General features: G+C 42.0%; 1 protein-coding gene across 9 annotated transcripts in view; it reads left to right on the forward strand.

Annotated features, from left to right (window-relative positions):
- WNK2 (WNK lysine deficient protein kinase 2) overlaps positions 1-20,907 on the forward strand; it is a 130,369-nt gene that overhangs the window by 62,085 nt on the left and 47,377 nt on the right. For all 9 annotated transcript variants that reach the window (XM_042912299.1, XM_042912301.1, XM_042912302.1 and 6 more), the window contains 5 exons: positions 85-253; positions 339-455; positions 649-819; positions 1,014-1,059; positions 1,511-1,630. In XM_042912299.1, the coding sequence (XP_042768233.1) occupies positions 85-253; positions 339-455; positions 649-819; positions 1,014-1,059; positions 1,511-1,630 (623 nt within the window). The remainder of the gene's footprint in view (positions 1-84; positions 254-338; positions 456-648; positions 820-1,013; positions 1,060-1,510; positions 1,631-20,907) is intronic.

Consider the following 20,907-nt stretch of genomic DNA (forward strand, 5'->3'; position numbering starts at 1 on the left):
TCACATCCTCTAGCTTTTCTGGCTATTTCCTGATCTCGTGTGAGGACTGTCTGCGGGTGGCTGTAACGTTGGGTTTTCACACAGCTACGGAGGCTCCGACGTTCCCTCTGGAAGAGAGATGAGCGACAGCTGTGAGGGTGCATTTGGTGGTGGGAGGCTGGAGGGCAGGGCCGCCCGGAAACATCACCGCCGGTCCACGCGTGCGCGCTCCCGCCAGGAGAGAGCCAGCCGCCCCCGGCTCACCATCCTGAACGTGAGTGGCCCGGCAGGGCAGGCCCGTGGGCACAGGGCTGCCGGACGCGGCCTGCTCGCGGTCTCACCACCCCCGTGTCCTGCAGGTGTGCAACACGGGCGACAAGATGGTGGAGTGCCAGCTGGAGACGCACAATCACAAGATGGTGACGTTCAAGTTTGACCTAGACGGGGACGCGCCTGACGAGATCGCCACCTATATGGTGAGGCCAGGTGTCTTCCCCGACACAGGAGGGCCATCTCCTGCTTCCGCTGTCCCCGGGGGGCGCTGCTGCTGTCACCGAGCCGCCCCTGGGCTGAGTGCGGGGCGGAAGGGAAGCGCACCCGTCAGGGAATAGCTCGTGCGGCGAGGCCCACGGCGTGTCCGCCTGAGCAGGGCCGCCTGTGACGCTGCAGGTGGAGCACGACTTCATCCTGCAGGCCGAGCGAGAGACGTTCATCGAGCAGATGAAGGACGTCATGGACAAGGCGGAGGATATGCTCAGTGAGGACACGGATGTCGACCGGGGCTCCGACCCCGGGGTCAGCCCGCCGCACCTCAGCACCTGCGGCCTGGGCACTGGGGAGGTGAGTGCTGGGAGGGCCGGGCTGCTGGAGGGTCTGCGGGTCACGCGGCTTTGGGTGAGGTGGCCCCGAGGGCGGGCGCTTGCGGCTCAGGGAGGGTGGACCGGGCTCCGGAGGCCCCTTGGGTGGCCACGCTGGGCTCTGCGGGAGGTTCTTGTTCCACACGGTCTGCTGATCTCTGCTCCTTTACCTCCCAGGAGAGTCGCCAGTCCCAAGCAAACGCCCCCGTGTATCAGCAGAACGGTACGTCTGCCTTCCGGGCCCGCACCTGCCATCCTGACCTACCTCTGGAAGAGGCATTTCTGTCCTTGTCCCTTCTCTGTCTCTTGGCCGTTTGATAAGACCCTGTTGAGCATATCATAAGGGGGTTCGGCCATGAAACTGGGGGGTTTGCTGGCGGGTGTGGTGAGCTGGGTGCGGAGCTGGGTGTGGCCCCGGTGGGGACTGAGCACAGCATGGACTGGCCGCTGCCTCTGTCCCCACTTTGTTGATGGCATTGCCAACGTTCTGGGAACAAGCTCGTGTTGAGGGTGTTGTGTGAGCCCCAGGCTTCCAGGGAGGAGTCCCCCCAGGCGGGCTGCACATGCCCCCCCACTGGTGTGAGAAGAGCAGGTCTGGTGCCAATGGCGAGGGGTCCTGTCAGCCATGGGAGAAATTCACTCTGTCTCTCCTGCTGTTTTGCTCTGCTCTGTAGTTCTGCACACGGGCAAGAGGTGGTTTATCATCTGCCCGGTGGCTGAGCACCCAGCGGCGGAGGCCCCTGAGCCTTCACCGCCACTTCCTCTGAGCTCCGTGCAGCCAGAAGCCAGCCAAGGTAAGAGCAGCTGGAAGTTCCACGCTCTTCTCCCCGGTAGCTTGGTCACTCGGCGTGCCGGCTCAGCCCGCACCGTCACCCCAAAGCCCAGCATGGCTCGTGGACCTCATCAAGTCCACCTGGTTTTCCACCTAGTCAAGGTGGCGCTCAGGCTCGGGCTGCCCTTACTGTCCTCGTGCAGGTGACGCACCCGGCCGCTCAGCTGTGTGCCCAGGGACTCTGACCTTGCTCTCTCTTGCCGCTGTGGGCGATGGTTCCCACCTCCTATTTCTTCCCTCTGTGTGGCCCACCTGTAGGACACTCTCCTCCTTACTCCGCTTACTCTGGGGGTGGAGTGGGAAAGTCCCTTTCAGTACTAAGACTCTGATTTTAAATTGTCCCCAAGGAGAACTAATACCGATTTGGCCGTGTGGGGACAGATGCCAGCAAGCTTGCCCTTGGGGCGATCGTTAAATCCTTATTCCGTGGTCCCTTGGGAGGCTGAAAATAATCACTGGAACAGATTAAGGTTTAATTCCCTGTAAGCTGGCAGGAGAAAGTTGCCAGTTATGTAATTTGACCTAACTTTATGGCTCATGGGTGAAAAATATTTGTAAATCATTTTTCATTTTATATCATGAGTTCCCAGTGACTTCTGTTATACTTCTGAAGGTTTGTTCCCATGGGGAAAAGGTCAGCCTGATAACAGAATCCCAGCACAGCCATAAACAGACCTGGTGACCTCAGGTAAAGGACCTGGCCCACCCTGGATGAGGGGTCAGGGGAACAGCAGCATTGTCTGCAGTGGCTCAGTTTTAAAATAAGAACATGCTTGATTTAATACACACACACCCAGTTAACTAGAGGGAGAAAAACCCTTATAAAGTCAGTTTTCATTGTGATGCATTGATTCATAGGACGTGCCCAACTTAAACCCTAATTCCCTCATCTGTTCATTGATCTCAGAGAACCTTTGGGAGCCAGTTTCCTTACTTATTTGAAAAAAAAAAGTAGCTACTGTCAGGGACAGCAGATTTGTTCATCGGGATGCACCGTCCACTGAGGATGAGAGAAGTTGGATGAGGGTCAGCTTGAAGGTCCTTGGGCATCAAAGGCAGTGCAGATCAGGCCAGGGTCCAGGGGAGGGTGGAGACCTAGGACGTGGGGTAGCCCGGTGCCGGCCCTGCTCCCCTGGAGGCAATTCCCATTCCTGAAAGGTGACTGAGAGGCTGAGGGCTGAAGCTTCAGCAGGCTGGAGAGAAGGCGCGGAGTCCTGCTGGAGAAGTGACAGGCCAGGCAGAGCAAGGAGCCGCCTCAGCATGGCGCCTGCATTGGGGTGATGTTGGAGCATGTGCTGTGTGCTCAAGCAGAAGCACGCGGGTCCTCTCTGGAGGAGGGTAGCTCCGTTCTGGACCTCGCGGTTGTGCGCCTTTTGAACGCACTGCTTGACTCACGATAAGAAATAGAGAGTCTGGGTGATACGGAGTTTGCACACAATAGCAGCCCTTCACTGAGCCTAGCCGCGTGCCGGCACAGCTCTTTGAGACTTGGGAAGTAAGTAGCAACAGGGGGATGGGGGAAGTGAGCCAGAATTCCAGGGATTCCTGGGCTGGTGGTGAGCTTATAGCATTTCCCTCTGGTGCCTCCTGGCCTGAGGTCAGGGCAGTGTGCAGCCTGGGAGTGAGTGCTGGGTGCAGACAGGGAGGCTCCGGGAGATGCCCGCTACTTTCCTTGCAGAGCAAGAGAGTGAACAAATTCCTAAAGCACAGAGCATGGTGTGGGGTCCTCCCTGTCCACCGCCCACCCCCAACATTTCTGAGGGGCAGCAGCAGCAACAGGAACCAACGCAGTGGAAGTGGAGAGGCTTTCTGCTGGGTGGAGCCAGAAGTCAGAGGAAAAAGGATACAAAATCAAAACCATTGCTCTTTTCACTTTCTTCTCTCCTGCCACTGGGCTCTGCTCCTCTCAGTTGTTCAAGTGGATGGTTTCAGGGGACCGGAAAGGGGTGTCATGGATCTGAGATATCATGCAAAAGGAGGAGCTTGGGGAGGAATCCCATGAAGTTGTTCATGAACTCCTGGGCTTACCCTCGTCCTGTGTGTGTATGGATCTGATCCTGATTAGCACATGATAAGCTGAGAACTGAGCCGATGGATAGACTGACATTGTAGCCACAGCTCTTAGAAGGTAGATTGTAACTCGCAGCTTGAATCTGACCAGGTTAGTTGTCTGCTAAAGGAAACATCGGCATTTCACCATAGGAGTTAAAGAGATGTAGGGTCTCATGGTATTCAAAATCCAGACTAATGCAGTCCAACCAGTGTAATCCAAATATCCTCAAACGAAAAACAATAAAAATGCCAGCTTGGGTTGGAAAAAGACCACCAACAATGACAAGACAAAATAGATGTTGGGATGATCTCACAAAGACTTTCAAGAAACAATTGTAAACGTGATCCAACAAGCAATTATAAACGTTCTTGAAACAAATGTTGAAGTGGAAAGTGTTCATGAAGAAAGGGAGTACAAAGAGGAGACAGAAACTTGAAATACCTGGAACTATCTAATCAGAACTTAGAAAAAGATGAACAGAGCTTCACGGACTGTGGAACGGCACGGAGGTCTACTGTTTGTGTCATTAGTCCCAGAAGCAGAAGAGAAGGAGTGCAGTGCTGAGAAAATATTTGAGGAAATAATGCAGAAAACTTCCCAAGTTTGGTGACATTCAGACAAACCTATAGATTGAAGAAGCTGAATGAATCCCAAAAAGGATAAACCCAAAGAAATCCGTACCTGGACACATAAACTGCTGAGAAATAGAGAAATAAAAAACTGTGAAAGCAGCCAGAGAAAAATGATGTATGACCTGGAGGGGAGCAGTGTTTAAATGACTGCAGATTTCTCACCAGAAACTGTGGAGTCCAGAAGGAAGTGGCATGGCATTTCTAAAGCATTGAAGGAAAAAACCTGTCAGCCCAGAATTCTGTTTTCAGAGAGAACACCCCCCAAAAAAAAAAAAAAAAAAATCCAGAAAGAAAAAGAAAAGAAAGAATAAACAAGATTTTTAAAAGAGGGGAATAAGGGACAAACAAATCATAGGTCTACATCTAAACAATAATTGAATTAAATGTAAGTGGTCTTAGCACATCCTTGAAAAGACAGAGATTTGCGAGACTGGGTTAAAAGAAAATTTGACTTAATTGTTATCTATAAGCAACTTCAAATATAATGCTATAGGTACATTAAAAGAAAAAGCATGACGAAGATATAACATGCAAACACTAATCAAAAGGTCACTGGAATGGCTATTTAATATGCAAAATGGACTTCTAGAGCAAAGAAAATGACCAGGAATAAAAAATAACAACAAAAACAACATTACAACCTAGAAGAAAAAAAAAAAAGGTAAGTTCCTAGAAACACATAATCTTCCAAGACTGAATCACGAAGAAATAGAAAATCCGAGTAGATAGATTATAAGTAATGAAATTGAATCAGTAATTTAAAAACTTCCCAAAAAAACAAAAGTCCAGGACCAGATGGCTTCAGGTGAATTCTACCAAGCATTTATTTTATTTATTTTTATCAGAAGGGGAATTTTTTTATTAAGAAAATAAAAATGAAATAACAAAACACATGCAGTTGAAGTTTTGTATAGAGAGCAATTTGTAGCAAGAAATGCTTATATTATAAAACAAAGGTCTTTAATCAATTATTTATACTTCCACCGTAAGAAACACCTGAAAATAATATAACACTGTCTGTTAACAATAGTGGAATTAAAAGAAAAACTTTTTTTTGAGCAGTACTCAATTTTTAATTTTGATATTTAATTTTATTTTAATCACCTGGTGCTCATCATGACAAGTGCACTCCTTAATGCCCATCACCAGTTTCACCCATCTCCCACCCACCTCCCTTCTGGTCACCATCAATTTCTTCTCTATAGTTAAGAGTCTGTTTCTTGGTTTGCCTTTCTTTCTTTTTCCCTTTGCTCATTTGTTTTTTCCTTAAACTCTATATATGAGTGAAATCACATGGTGCTTGTCTTTCTCTGACTGAATTACTTTGCTTAGTGTTCTACTCTAGCTCCATCCATGTTAATTGCAAATGGCAAGATTTCATTCTTTTTTATGGCCGAAATAATATTCCATTGTGTGTGTGTGTGTGTGTGTGTGTGTACACACCACATCTTCTTTATCCACTCATCAGTTGATGGACATTTGGGCTCTTTCCATATCTTGGCTGTTGTAAATAATGCTACTATAAACATCAGAGTCTATGTATCCCTTTGAGTTAGTGTTTTTGTATTCTTTGGGTAAATACCCAGTTGTGGAATTACTGGATCATAGGGTAGTTCTATTTTTAACTTTTTGGGGGAACTTCTGAACTGTTTTCCAGAGTGGCTGCACCAGTTTGCATTCCCACCAGTAATGCACGGGAGTTTCCCTTTCTACACATTACCACCAGCACTTATTGTTTCTTGTGTTGTTGATCTGAGCCATTCTGAGAGGTGTCAGGTGATATCGTAGTTTTGATTTGCAGTTTCCCTGATAATCAGTGATGATGAGCATCTTTTCGTGTGTCTGTTGGCCATCTGTTATGTCTTCTTTGGAGAAATGTCTATTTATGTCTTCTGCCCATTTCTTAATTGGATTATTTGTTTTTTGGGGTGTTGAGTTTTATAAGTTCTTTGTATATTTCGGATACCAACTCCTCATCAGATATATCATTTGCAAATATCTTCTCCCGTTCTACAGGTTGCCTTTTAGTTTTGTTGATTACTTTGCTGTGCAGAAGTTTTTTATTTTGATGTAATCTCAATAGTTTATGTTTGCTTTTATTTCCCTCACCTTGGGAAAGAATCTAGAAAAACTTCGCTATGGCCAATGTCAGAGAAATTAATGCCTGTGCTTACTTCTAGGATTTTTATGGTTTCAGGTCTCACATTTAGGTCTTTAATGCATTTTAGTTTATTTTTGTGTAAGGTGTAAGAAAGTGGCCCAGTTTCATTCTTTTGCATGTTGCTGTCCAGTTTTCCCAACACCATTTGTTTTGGGAAAACCAGAGACTGTTTTTCCCATAGGATATTCTTTCCTGCTTTGTCAAAAATTGACCATATAATTGTGGGTTTATTTCTGGGTTTTCTATTCTGTTCTATTGATTGATGTGTCTGTTTTTGTACCATACTATCTTGATTACTATAGCTTTGTAATGTAACTTGAAGTCCAGAATTGTGATGCCTCCAGGAGCTTAGCTTTTCTTTTTCAAGATTGCTTTGGCTATTCAAGGTCTTCTGCAGTTCCATATAAATTTTAGGATTGTTTGTTCTAGTTTTGTGAAAAATGCTGTTGGTATTCTCGTAAGGATTGCATTAAATGTGTAGATTGCTTTTGGTAGTATAGACATTTTAACAATATTTGTTTTTCCGGTCCATGAGCATTGGAATGCTTTTCCATTTCTTTGTGTCATCTTCAGTTTCTTTCATCAGTGTTTTATAGCTTTCAGAGTACAGGTCTTTTACTCCTTGGTTAGATTTGTTCCTAGGTATCATCATTTTTGTGCAATCGTAAATGGGATTGATTCTTTGATTTCTCCTTCTACTTCATTATTGGTGTGTAGAAATGCAACAGATTTCTGTACATTGATTTTATATCCTGACTTTTCTGAATTTGTGTATCAGCTCTAGCAATCAGTATCAGTGTATCAGTATCGTGTATCAGTATCTAGCAATTTTTTGGTGGAGTCTTTCAGGTATACTGTATAGAATATCCTGTCATTTGCAAATAGTGAAAGTCTGACTTCTTCCTTGCTGATTTGGATGCTTTGTATTTCTTTTTGTTGTCTGATTGCTGAGGCTAGGACTTCCAGTACTATGTTGACTAAAAGTGGTGAGAGTGGACATTCCTGTCTTTTATTCCTGACCTTAGGGGAAAGGCTGTCAGTTTTTCCCCCTTGAGGATGATGTTAGTTGTATATTTTTCATATATGGCCTTTATTACATTGAGGTATGTTCCCACTAAACCTACTTTGTTGAGGGTTTTTATCATGAATGCATGTTGTGCTTTGTCAAATGCTTTTTCTGCACCTATTGAAATGATCATATGGTTCTTATCCTTCTCTTACTGATGTGATGTATCACATTGATTGGTTTGTGAATGTTGAACCACCCTTTCAGCCCAACAATAAGTCCCACTTGATCGTGGTGAATGATTTTTTTTAATGTATTGTTGGATTTGGTTTGCTAGTATTTTGGGTGGGGGGGGAATTTTGGATTTATGTTCACCATGGGTGTTGGCTTGTAGTTCTCTTTTTTAGTGGTGTCTTTATCTGGCTTTGGTATTAGGGTAATGTGGCCTCATAGAATGAATTTGGAAGTTTTCCTTCCATTCTATGTTTTGGAATAGTTTGAGAAGAATTCTTAACTTTCCTTTAAATGTTTGGTAAAATTCACCTGTGTGAAGCCATCTGGTCTTGGACTGTTGTTGGGAGTTTTTTGATTACTGATGCAATTTCATTTTTGGTGATCAGTTTGTTCAAATATTCTATTTCCTCCTTCAGTTTTGGAAGGTTATGTTTCTAGGAATTTATTTCTTCTAGGTTGTCCAATTTTTGGCATATAGTTTTTCATGATACTCTTTTATAATTGTATTTTTGTGGTATTGATATTTATTTTTTCTCTCATTTTAATTTTATTTTAGTCTTTTTTTCCCTTGATAAGTGTGGCTAGAGGTTTATCAATTTTATTGATTTTTTTTTTTTTTTTTCAAAGAGCCAGGTCTTAGTTTCATTGATCTGTTCCATTGTTTTTTGGTTTCTAAATCATTTGTTTCTGCTGTAATCTTTATGATTTCCTTCTTTCTACTGTTTTGGGATTTTGTTTGTTCTTTTTCTACTAACTTTAGGTGTAAGGTTAGGTTGTTTATTTGAGATTTTTTTTGCTTCTTGAGATAGGCCTCAAGAAGCCTATTTATTGCTATATATTTTCCTCTTAGAACTACCTTTGCTGTATCTCAGAGGTTTTAGAGCGTTGCATTTTCATTTCCATTTGTTTCCATGTGCTTTCTGATTTCCTCTTTTATTTCCTGGTTGACTTACTTATTATTTAGTAATGTGTTATTTAACCTTTTAATCTTTCCAGATTTTTTTTGTGGTTGACTTCTAGTTTCATAGTGTTGTGGTCATATGACTTCGATCTTTTTGAATTTGTTGAGGCTTGTTTTGTGGCCCAATGTAATTGAATATATTCTGGAGAATGTTCCATGTGCACTTGGAAAGAATGTGTCTTCTGCTGTTTGGGGATGGAGTGTTCTGAATATATCTGTTAAATCCATCTGGTTCAATATGTCACTCAAAGCCATTGTTTCCTTGTTGCTTTTCTGTTTAGATGATCTGTGCATTGATGTAAGTAGGGTATACAGTCCCCTACTATTATTGTATTATTATCGATTAGTTTCTTTATGTTTGTTATTGTTTTTTGCATATGGCTGGTCTCATGTCGGGTGCATAAATATTTATAATTATTATATCTTCTTGTTGGATTGTCCTCTTTATTATTATATAATGGCCTTCTTTGCCTCTTGTTACAGTGTTTTAAAGTCTGTTTTGTTCAATATAAGTAATGCTACTCCAGCTTTCTTTTGACATCCATTTGCATGATAAATGTTTCTCCATCCCCTCACATTCAATATGCAGGTGTCTTTAGGTCTGAAATGAGTCTTTTGTAGGCAGCATAGATGGGTCTTGTTTTTTAATCTATTCTGTCACTGTTTGTGTTTTGGTTGGAGCATTTAGTCCATTTACATTCAAAGTAATTATTGATAGATATGTATCTATTGACATTGTTTTGTCATTTGTGAAGATTTTCTCTGATTCTTCGTTTCCTTTTTCTCTCTTGTGGTTTTCTGATTTTCTTTAGTGATATATTTGGATTTAATTATTTTTATTCTTTGCATATTTATTAATGGTTTTTGATACATGATTACCATTAAGTTTTTATAGAACATTTGCTGCATATAGCAGTCTGTATTAAGTCAATGATCATTCAAGTGTGAACCTGTTCTTTACTCTTGTCCTTCTTACGTTTTAGGTATATGGTATCATGTTCTACCTCCTTTTATTTTGTGAGTTCCTTGACTGAATATTTACAGAAATACTCATATTTACTTCTTCTGTGTTTCCTGCAGTTATACTGTCACTTTTGGTCTCTCCTTTCAAAATGTTCCCCCTTAATATTTCTTGCAGGGCTGATTTAGTGGTCATGAAGTCCCTTACGTTTGTTTGTTTAGTTTTTGTTTTTTTGGTCTGGGAAACTTGTTATCTCTCCCTCTATTCTGAGTGGTAGCCTTGCTGGATAGAGTATTTTTGACTGTAGATTTTTACCATTCAGCACTTTGACCATGTCATGCTACTCTCTTCTGGCCTGCAAAGTTTCTGTTGAGAAATCTGCTCATAGCCTTATGTGGTTTCCCTTGTATGTAACTATTTTATTTTGTCTTGCTGCTTTAAGTGTCTTTTCTTTATCACTATATTTTGCCATTTTAATTAACAACATATCTGGGTATGGATCTGGTTTTGTTTATTTTAATGGGAGTTTTCTGTGCATTCTGGATCTGGATGTCTGTTTCCTTCCCCAGATTAGGGAAGTTTTCAGCTATTATTGTTTCAAATAAATTTCGTGCTCCCTTTTCTCTTTCTTCTTTTGAGATTCCTATAATACAGATGTTATTATGTTTGAGTCACTGAGTTACCTAAGTCTGTTCTTGTATTGCATAATTCTTTTCTCTCTCTTTTTGTTCAGCTTGATTAATTTTCATTCCTTTGTCTTGTAGGTCATTAATTTCTTGTTCTTCTTCCCGTTTGCTATTCATTCCATCAAGCATATTTCTCATTTTGTTTATTGAGCCTTTTGTCTCTCCTTTGTTATTCCTTATCTTGGTGTTAAGGGTCTCAGTCACGTCTTCCACCCTTTTCTCAAGTCCAGTGAGCATCCTTATGATTGTCGCTTTAAATACTCCTTCAGGCATGTTATTTATATCTGTTTCTTTTAGGTCTCCAGCTGTGGCCTTGTCATGTTCTTTCATTTGGGATAAATTTCTCTGTCTTCTCATTTTGTCTACATCCCTGTGCCTGTTTCTGTGTGTTAGGCAAGTCAGCTATGTCTTCTGTTCTTGAGGCTAATGGCCTTATTAAGAGGAAATCGTACAGTGCCCTGCGGTGTCGTGTCCCCCGTTCCTCAGGGTCTCACACTTCAGGGAGTGTCTCCAGTGTGTGTTGTGTGGGCTATGCTTTTGTGTCCTGGCTGCTTTATTTTTCTGACCAGTTGACTTCAGGGGCTTTCCTTGTCTCTTGTGGGCAGTGGCCTGAATGTGGCGTGTTTTAACTAGATGTGCTCTGGTCTGCTTGTGCAGTGAGCCTTATTGCCACTGCTGCCAGAACGGAAGCCGAGCAAAACTCCCAAGTTGGGAGATGCAGTGTGAGTAGCAGCTTACGCCGGTCTTCTCAGGGGGAGGCGGGGTCCACTATACTGGGACTGAGGCAAGTGTGACTGGGAAGTGCGGTTTTTTTTGGAGCATGGTCGGAGTGGGGCTTGGCATAAGCAAGTTAAGTAGAGCGCTGGTTTCCGCGGGTGGCCCTATGCTTATGCTGAGGGGCAGGGGAGGGAAATGACACCGGAGAGCTCCTTTGTTCCCAGAGTGGTCTCTCTGTGAATGATGCCTCTCTGGGATGCACTCTGAGGTGAGCACACAACCTCCCTACTGTGTGCCCCAGGTGCTCTCTGGATCCCCATTTCCATACCGTATGCCTGCAGGTTGTTTGCCTGCCTTCTTTCCAAGAGCAGCATAGTACCTTCCAGGCTCTATCTCAGCCAAGTCCACTAACCTTTAAGACAACAGGTTTTGAGCCCCTCTGGTTGCAAGAACTCACAAAATTTGGTCCCTCTCGCTTTCCAGGCCAATTGCCACGGGGATTAGTTTTCCTTGTGTGCTCCCCCCGCATGTAAGTCTGTCTCTCATCCGTCTCTGTGACCATGGCGCCTTCCCCACTGCAGCAGTCACTCTCCATTTCTCTCCCAGGCCACGGCTCTGACTTCCTTCTTTGTGTGGTCTCCTCTCTACCTTTAGTTGTGGAGTTCGTTTGCCAGTCTTCAGAGAGATTTTGGGGCTTTTTAGGATGATTTCATAACGAGTTATATTTGTGGGATGAGGTAAGCATAGTGTCCTCCTACTCTGCTGCCATCTTTGCCTGTTGAATTCTATCAAACATCTAAAGAAAAGTTGGTACCTGTCTTTCCATACTATTGCCGAAGAGGAATGAATGCATCCAAACTCATTCTGCGAGGCCAGCATCACCCTGATACCAAAGCAAAGACACTACACAAAAAGAAAATTACAAATCAGTATCCTTGATGGGCCTAGATGCAAAAAGCCTTAACAAAATATTAGCAAATGAAATTCAACAATACATCAAAAGAACTTTTGTCTAAGAACAAGACAAGGATGCCCACTCTCATCACTTTTATTCAACGTGGTACTGGAAGTCGTAGTCACAGCAGTTAGGCAATAAAAAGAAAGAAAAGGCACCCAAATTAAATCAGAAAGGAAGAAGTAGAACTACCACTATACGCAGATGATGTGACATCATATATAGGAAACTATAAAGGCTCCACCGAAAAACAGAACTAATACAAGCATATCTCATTTTATTGCACTTCACAGATACCCTATTTTTTTTACAGATTGAAGCATCGTGGCAGTCCTGTGTCAAGGGTCTATTGTCACAGTTTTTCCAAAGGGATTTGCTCACTTTGTGTCTCTGTGTCACAGTTTGGTAATTCTCAGAATACTTCAAGCTTTTTCATTATTATTATTATATTTGAAGTGCTCCATTCTCATGATGAAACTTAAATGGATGTTTATGGGTGAGCAAAGAAAGTGGTTCCTTGAGGCGGAATCTACTCCTGGTGAAAATGCTATGAAGATTGTTGAAATGACAACAAAGGATTTAGAATATTGTATAAACTTAGTCGATAAAGCAGTGGCAGCGTTTGAGAGGTTTGACTTCAGTTCTGAAAGAAGTTCAGTGGTATCAAACAGCATTCATGCTACAGGGAGATTGATTGTAAAAGGAGGAGTCAATGTGGCAGACTTCATTGTTGTCTCATTGGAAGAAAGTGCCACAGCCACCCCAATTTTCCACAGCCACCACCTTGATCAGGCAACAGCTATCAACATCAAGGCAAGACCAACAGAAAGATTATTACTTGCTGTAAGCTCAGATGATAGTTAGCATTTTTGAGAGATAAAGCACTTTTTAAATGTTTATTTATTTTTGAGAGAGTGCAAGCAGCAGAGGGGCAGAGAAAGGGGGACAGAGGATCTGAGGTGGGCTCCATGCTGACAGCAGAGAGCCTGACACAGGGCTCAAATGCACGAACCATGAGATCATGACCTGCAAAATCAGACGCTTCACCATCTGAGCCATCCATGTGTCTCAGAAATATTTCTAAGTTAAGGTGAAAAATTTGTAGTTGCATCAAAAAGAATAAAACACCTAGGAATAAATTTAACCAAGAATGGGAAACAGCTGTACTCTGAAAACCATGATGTTGATGAAAGAAACTGACAATACAAATAAATAGATATACCTTGTTCATGGATTGGAAGAGTTAATATTGTTAAAATGTTCATATTACTACCAAAATATAGATTCATTGCAGTCCTATCAAAATATCAATAGCAGCTTTCACAGAACTGGAACAAAGAGTTGCAAGATTTGTGTGGAACCACAGAAGACTCCAAATAACCAAAGCAGTCTAGAGAAAGAAGAACAAAGCTGGAGGTATCATGCTCCCTGATTTCAGACTATATTATTAAGCTGTAGTGATCAAAACAGTGTGGTACTGGCATGAAAACAGACACACAGATCAGTGGAGTAGAATAGAGTCCAGAAATAAACCCATGCATATGTGGTCAATTATTCTGTGACAAAAGAGGAAAGAAAATACAGTGGGGAAAAGACAGTCACTTTAATAAATGGTGTTGGGAAAATTGGACAACTCCATGCAAAAGAATTAAACTGGACCATTCTTCTAGGCAAGGGCAACAAAAACTAAACAAATGGGGTTGCACCAAACTAAAGAGCTTTTGTGCAGCAAAGGAAACCATCAACAAAATGAAAAGGCAACCTTTTGGGAGAAGATATTTGTAAACCATACATCTGATAAGGGGTTAATATCTAAAATATATAAATAACTTACACAAGTTAATTAAAAAAAACCCCACAACTTGATTAAATGAGCAGAGAACTTGAACAGACATTTCTCCAAAGAAGACATACAGTTGGCCAACAGACACGTGAGAGGATGCTCAACATCTCTCATCATCAGAGAAACACAAGTCAAAACCACAAGGAGACACCACCTCACGCCTGTCAGAATGGCTAGAAGAAAAAAAAGACAAGAAATAACAAGTGTTGGTGGGGATGTGGAGAAAAGGGAACCCTTGTGCACTGCTGGAGGGAATAATTGGTGCAGCCACTATGGAAAACAGCATGGAGTTTCCTCAAAAAATTAGTAAATATGTCTGTTATAGGACTCAGAAATTCCATTTGTGGTATTTATCTAAAGAAAATGAAAACGCTAATTTGAAGAGATACATGCACTCCTGTGGCATTATTAGCATTATTGACAATAGCCCAGATATGGAAGCAACTTAAGTGTCTATCCAAAGATGAATGGATAAAGATGTCACACACACACACACACACACACACACATTACTCAGCCATAAAAAAGAATGAAAGCTCATGATTTGCAACAACATAGATGGACTTGGAGGACATTATGCTAAGTGAAATGTCAGAGACAGATGCCATATTATTTCACTTACATGTGAAATCTAAAAACAAATGAACAAAAAAGGAAAGGACAAATGAACAAAACAGAAATAGACTCATAGACACAGGAAACAGCTTTTGTTTACCAGAGGAGAGAAGGGCTAGGAGATGAGCTAAGTAGGTAAAGGAGATTAATAGGTACAGACATCAAGTTTTAAATAAGTCATGGGGATATAAAGTATAGTATAGGGAATATAGTCAGTATTGTAACAATTGTATGGTGATAAATGGTAACTAGACTTACGGGGATCATTTTGTAATGTAGAAAAATATTAAATCAGTATGATGTGCACCCAAAACAAGTAGGATATTGTAAGTCAACTATGCTTCAGTTAAAGAAAGAAAAAAAAGAAACATTACATAAAAGGGCCAGTTAATTAAGATGATTTAACAGTTCTAAATATGAATGCACCTAACAGTAAAGCTTTATTTTGAAAGGAGACATGAGCAAATCCACAATTATAGTTGAAGACTTTAACACTCTGCTCTCAGTAATAGATAAATCTGTAAGTTGAAGAATAAGTCTCAAGGAAAATTGGAAACATTTTGAAATGAACAAGAATGAAAATTCAACATATTAAAATTTGTGGAATGCAGCTAATGCAGTACTTAGAGGGAAATTTATAGCACTACATGGTTAGATGAAAAAAGAAGTCTCAATTCAATAACCCAAGCTTTCATCTTGAATTTAAAAAACCAGGAAAAAATAAATCCAAAGCAAGCAAAATGAAGGGAATAAAGAGCAGGTATCAATGAAATTTGAAACAGAAAAACAACAGACAAAACTAATGAAACAAAAATTGGTTCTTTGAAAAAAATCACTAATTTTGATAAATCTCTGAATACCAGTATCAAGAATAAAAGAGGAGAGCTATCACTACAGTACCTGCATAAAAGAATAACAATCATGGAATCATAGTCATGGAATACTATGAACAAACCTACACACGTGAATTTGATAACTTAGATGAAAGGGACTAATTCCACAAAGGCACAACCTGTGAAAACTCATCCAAGAGGGAATAGTTAACCTGAATGCTCCTGTACCAATTAAAAAGACTGATTTTATAGTGAAAAATCTCCCCCCCCCCCACCAAAAAAAGAATTGTTCAGGCCTAAATGGTTTCATTGGTTATCTAGCCATTCCTTGTGCAACAGAAACCAAAGCAGATGTCTGTATGAGGATTTTCACAGATGTTTGTAACAGCTTTACTTATAATAGTCCAGACCTTGAACTAGCCCCACCTGCTGTCCATCCGATAAACATACTGTGGTTTATGCATACAACATAACACTACTCCATAATAAAAAAGGAATGAACTATTGGTACTTACAATAGCATGGATGATTTTCAAAGTAATTATTGTCTTTGTCTAAAGACTATAGCAAAGTCTAAAGACCTTGGCTAAATTAAGCCAGACAAAAGTGCATGTTATATGATCACATGTAAATGGAGACTATAGGGACAGAAAGCAGATCAGTAGTTGTCTGGGAAGGAGAGTGTGGCAGGAAAGGGATGGCGGGGGTGTAGATTACACAGTTCATGAACAAACGTCTGGAAGAATGATGGGTATATTCATTATGTTGATTGTGGTGGATTTTGCTTATATGCCCCAAATAAAAAATCACAATTGAATGGAAATTGTGAAACTGAAAGATGCAGTAGTTAAAACTAAGACTCACAGGATGTTTGTACACTGCTGGAGGAAGAATTAACAAAGAACTAAAAAAATAAAAGGAGCTAAAAAATACAGAGATTTCAGTGAGATAGTCAACCATGATATAATTGGTGCCCCAGAAAGGAAAAGAATAGGACAGTATCAAGTTTGAGGAGATAATGTAGAGTTGAAAGGCATTAACCACAAATTCAAGAAGGCCTCCAAACTGAGAAACAACATATTTAAACATATTGTAGTGAAAGTACAGAGGCAAACAGAAGAATTGAAAGAATGCTTAAGGAAAAAGCAGGTGCCTCTAAAGGAGCTGGATGGCCCCTGTCTTAGACAGTGTTTGCCAGGAGACCACCGAATGCTACTACCCTCAAATGATAACAGAAATAACCGCCAGCTTCGAATCCCTGCTTGGTGATAGGATTCTACGTAAGTCAAGACGAAATAAAGACCAAAATAATTGATCACATCCACATCTCCCCTAAAGAAATACTGGAGGAGATACTATTAAGCAAAAAAACCCCCCAGTTAACCTGGATGGAATGTCAGAAATGCAGGAGGGAATAAAAGTAATGGCATTGTAGATACATGGGTAGATCGAAATGAACGTTGACTGTATAAAAGTGTTTTTTGAGAGTTCAAATATATTTGTTGTGTTAAAATACGTGAAAATACAGGGATACTTATGAGGGGGAAGGAACTGTACTCACAGGGCTTCTGGGTTCTTGCATTATGTGGGAAGGGCCAACATCAAGAATGTGTACTGTTGTCTCTAGAATGCCCCTGTGAGAATTATAAAATAGTAGATTACTCACACACTCATGGTGGCGGGGTGTAGTGGGGAAGAATGCTTAAAAAACAAAAGAACAGGAAGGAGAGAAAATGTAACATTGAACAAGCAGAACACATAGAAAATCATTAGTAAGATGGTAGTTTTTACCCAAATAGGTCAGTTATTAAATAGAAATGGACTAAATGTCAAAGGTTGCCAAATATGAAAAAAGGAAACAAACAAATAACAAACTAAGACCTAAGAATACAGAAAGTTCAATGTAAACATGCGGGGAAAAAAACACAGTATGCAAATACTAACCTAAACAAAGCTAGCGTAGATCTTTTTGTATCAGAAAAAATAGGCTTTTTAAGGCAAAAACATAATGGTGAAAGATTCAGCTCTTCAAGAAGACAGAAGAATTCTATATTTGTGTGTCTTTAATAACATAGCCTCAACGTACATAAAGCAAAAATTAACAGAAGTAAATGAAAAAATAGATCTACAATCATTATTGGAACCTTTAGAACAGGAAGACAAAAGTCATTAAGGATATAATGGATTTTAATAGAATTAGCAATCTTGGTCTATATGTAGATCACCCAGTGGCTGAAGAATACACATTTTTTTCCAAGTCCACATAGGGTTGTTTTTTTTTTTAAAGATTTAAAAAATAATTTTTTTGGTTTTTTTTTTGAGAGACAGAGCGTGAGCCGGGGAGAAGCAGAGGAGAGAGAGAATCCCAAGAAGTCTCTGCCCGGTCAATGCCCAGAGCCCAGCACAGGGCTCAAACCCACGAAACTGTGAGATTACGACCTGAGCTGAAATCAAGAGCCGGACGCTTAACCAACGTAGGGTATTTTTAAATTAGCCGTATGCAAGACACAAAACAAATCTCAACAGATTTCAAAGATCAAAATCATTCAATGTGTGTTCTCCAGCTATAGTTGGGTAAGCTGGAATTAAAAAATGAGATATCTAAAAAAATCTCCATATGTTTTTCAGTTAAGAAATGTATTCATAGGGACACCTGGGTGGCTCACTCAGTTAAGTGTCTCTTGATTTTGGCTCAGGTCATGATCTCATGGTTCATGAGTTTGAGCCCCGTGTCGGGCTCTATGCTGGCAGTATAGAGTCTATTTGGGATTCTCTCTGTCTCTCTGGCCCTCCCCAGCTTGTGTGCTCTCTCTACCTCTTATCTCTCTCTCTCTCTCTCTCTCTCTCTCTCTCTCTCTCTCTCAAAAATTAACTTTTTAAAAAGTATTAAAAAAAGAAATGCACTTGTAAATATTTCATGAAGCAAAGAAGGAATTATAATGGAAATCAAGAAAACATCCTGAATGGTAATGACATGAAAATCATGCAAATGAAAATATTACATATCCGAACTTGGGCATGCGGCTAAATCTATAATTTTGAAGAAATGCATATATTAGAAAGGAGAAAAAGCTAAAAATCAGTGATGTCCACTATAAAAAGAAAAACTCAAAGAGGAAATGCAACAGATAAGAGCATGAATTAATATAAAACAAACATACAAAAGAGTGTCAACAAAGCTTGAAGTTGGTTCTTTGAAATGTCTTATAAAATTTGTATGCCCCTGCTGAGACTGAGCATAGAAAAGAGAACGTACAATCAATACCAGGAATGAAGAAGACATTGCTTCAGTCTGACTAACACTGAGAAGGAGTTAAGAGTATATTATGTGTAACTGCATGCCTATAAATTTGAAAACACGGATGATGTCCTAGAGAAATATAACTTACCAAACTTATATAAGAAGAAACGGAAAATCTGAAAAGTGCTATGAACATAGAAAAATTAAATCGGTAATTAAAAACCCTCTCACATTTGTCATTTATGGTGGCAAGATTGCTGGAGGACCTCAGTGTGTTGGTCTTCCAGGGTCAAGTGCAGGCAGAAAAGAGAATTATTTCTGTTCGGAAGGGTTCTGAAGTTCTGGGCCTGACTCTACTCTGCAGAACTAGGAGTCAGACCTGCCTCTAAAGCAATCATGTGGACAGGTGGCTGCATGCTGAGACAGTTATGTGCACATCCCTGGAATTGGAAGGAGGGACAGCTGTTCCCTGCCACACAAGGGAGGGGGTGGATGCTGCATTGTCACAGCCAACATGTGTTCATCAGAGTGAAGCAGATGGACACAGCCAGATGTTGGAAAAGAGATGACATTTGTCGAGATAAAGGGAAAGGACAAATGGAGTTCACGTGAGGAGTGGAGAATTCTGCTCAGATGAAAACCACAGAGAGAGAGAGAGAGAGAGAGAGAGAGAGAGAAGCCACCCCCCCACCCCAGGATGACTGGGAGGGGTCATGTCAGCAGGAGGCAGTGTAGGAGCTATAGCCTTCATGCCCCCCATGGAAACATACACCTATCCATTAGTGGAAACGGTCTTGGGAGGGCTTAAGTGTCCAGCTAAGAACCTGTGGCAACACAGTGGAGCAAAAATATAGACAACTGCAAAAAAAGGATCCCTGGGGAGATGGGATTACATGAGGCCTCAGGAAATGGCTAGGATCAAAGAAGGTGGGGCTCTGTCAGTGCCATGGCGAGTGCCATCACGGCCCCCAGTGGCATGCTCTGGGGAGGCCCTCGGAGGAACTCTGCAGCCCCTGCAGCAGCCTGGGGTCCCCACAGCTTTCACAGCAGAAGACCCGTATGCTAGTGGGCAGACCCCAGTGGCCTGCCTCACAAAAGACGTCTTTGCCGTGGGTGTAACCCAATAGCCATTGCTGCCATAGACCCTCTACAGAAGGAGATTCTGCTGTACCCTCTTCCCAGAAGGATCTGCTCTTGTGCCACCCTTGGACCAGGACTGTCTGCTGCCTCCCCAACCCTGTGCAGATCCCAGATTGCTGAACCCTGGCTGCTCTGGGTGCACCTGTGCTCTAGACCTCAGCTCCATGACAACTCCACACTTATGCACCTGAGGCACTGGAGCCACTACCATTGTGGGCTAGCCAGTGCCCCGGAACCTGGGGCCATCATCCCCGTGGGTGCCTGCCCTCCAGACTTCTGCTCCATATCTGTGCCATAGGCACCTGTACTTCAGACACCAGTGCTGCCACTACCCACAAGCTGGACCCTGTGCCAGGAAGAATCACCTTAGTTGTGACATCCCCATGGGAGGAAAAACATTAGGAGGTACCCAGAAGCCTTCATGACTGAAGACCCCAACAGCCCTTATAGCCACTGCAGCCACCTGTAGTTGAGGACCTCTGCCATCTTTGCTGATGCTGATGTTGGCTGATAGACCTGCACGGAGACTCCACTACTGGGCCTGTCCTAGAACCACTACAGCCTACCCAGCTGATGTCCTGCACCCATTCACAGATGGTCTTTACCCACCAAAACCCATCTGTAAAGGCTGCAAGAGGTGACTGTTTCATCAGTGCAACGTTAGCAACACGAGGTTACAAGAAACATAAAAAAAAGCAAGCAAACATACCACCACCAAAGGAACACAGTAATTTTCCTGTAACAGACCCCAAAGAATTGAAGATGTGTGAATTGTCAGAGGATTCAAACTTAACCATTTTTTTTTTAATGTTTGTTTATTTTTGAGAGAGAGCATGAGCGGGGGTGGGCAGAGAGAGAGGGAGACACGGAATCCGAAGCAGGCTTCAGGCCCTGCGCTGTCAGCACAGAGCCTGACACAGGGCTCAAACTCACAAACCGTGAGAGCATGACCTGAGCCGAAGTCACTTAACCGACTGAGCCACCCAGGCACCCCTAAACTTAACCATTTTAAGGAAGCTCAGTGAACTACAAGAGAACTGTGAAAATTAATAGAAGGAAACCTTGTCTATAATGGAGTCAGGGGGCCAGCAGGGTTGCAAACCCAGCAGGAAGAGAGGGACCTTGCAGGTGGTTGCTACTTTACTACCCCAGCAAGAGGAAGGAAGGTTTCTTCCTGGCAACAGCTCAGCCAATGAGAAAC

Source organism: Panthera leo, chromosome D4, assembly GCF_018350215.1.
Source record: "Panthera leo isolate Ple1 chromosome D4, P.leo_Ple1_pat1.1, whole genome shotgun sequence".
NCBI lineage: Eukaryota > Metazoa > Chordata > Mammalia > Carnivora > Felidae > Panthera > Panthera leo.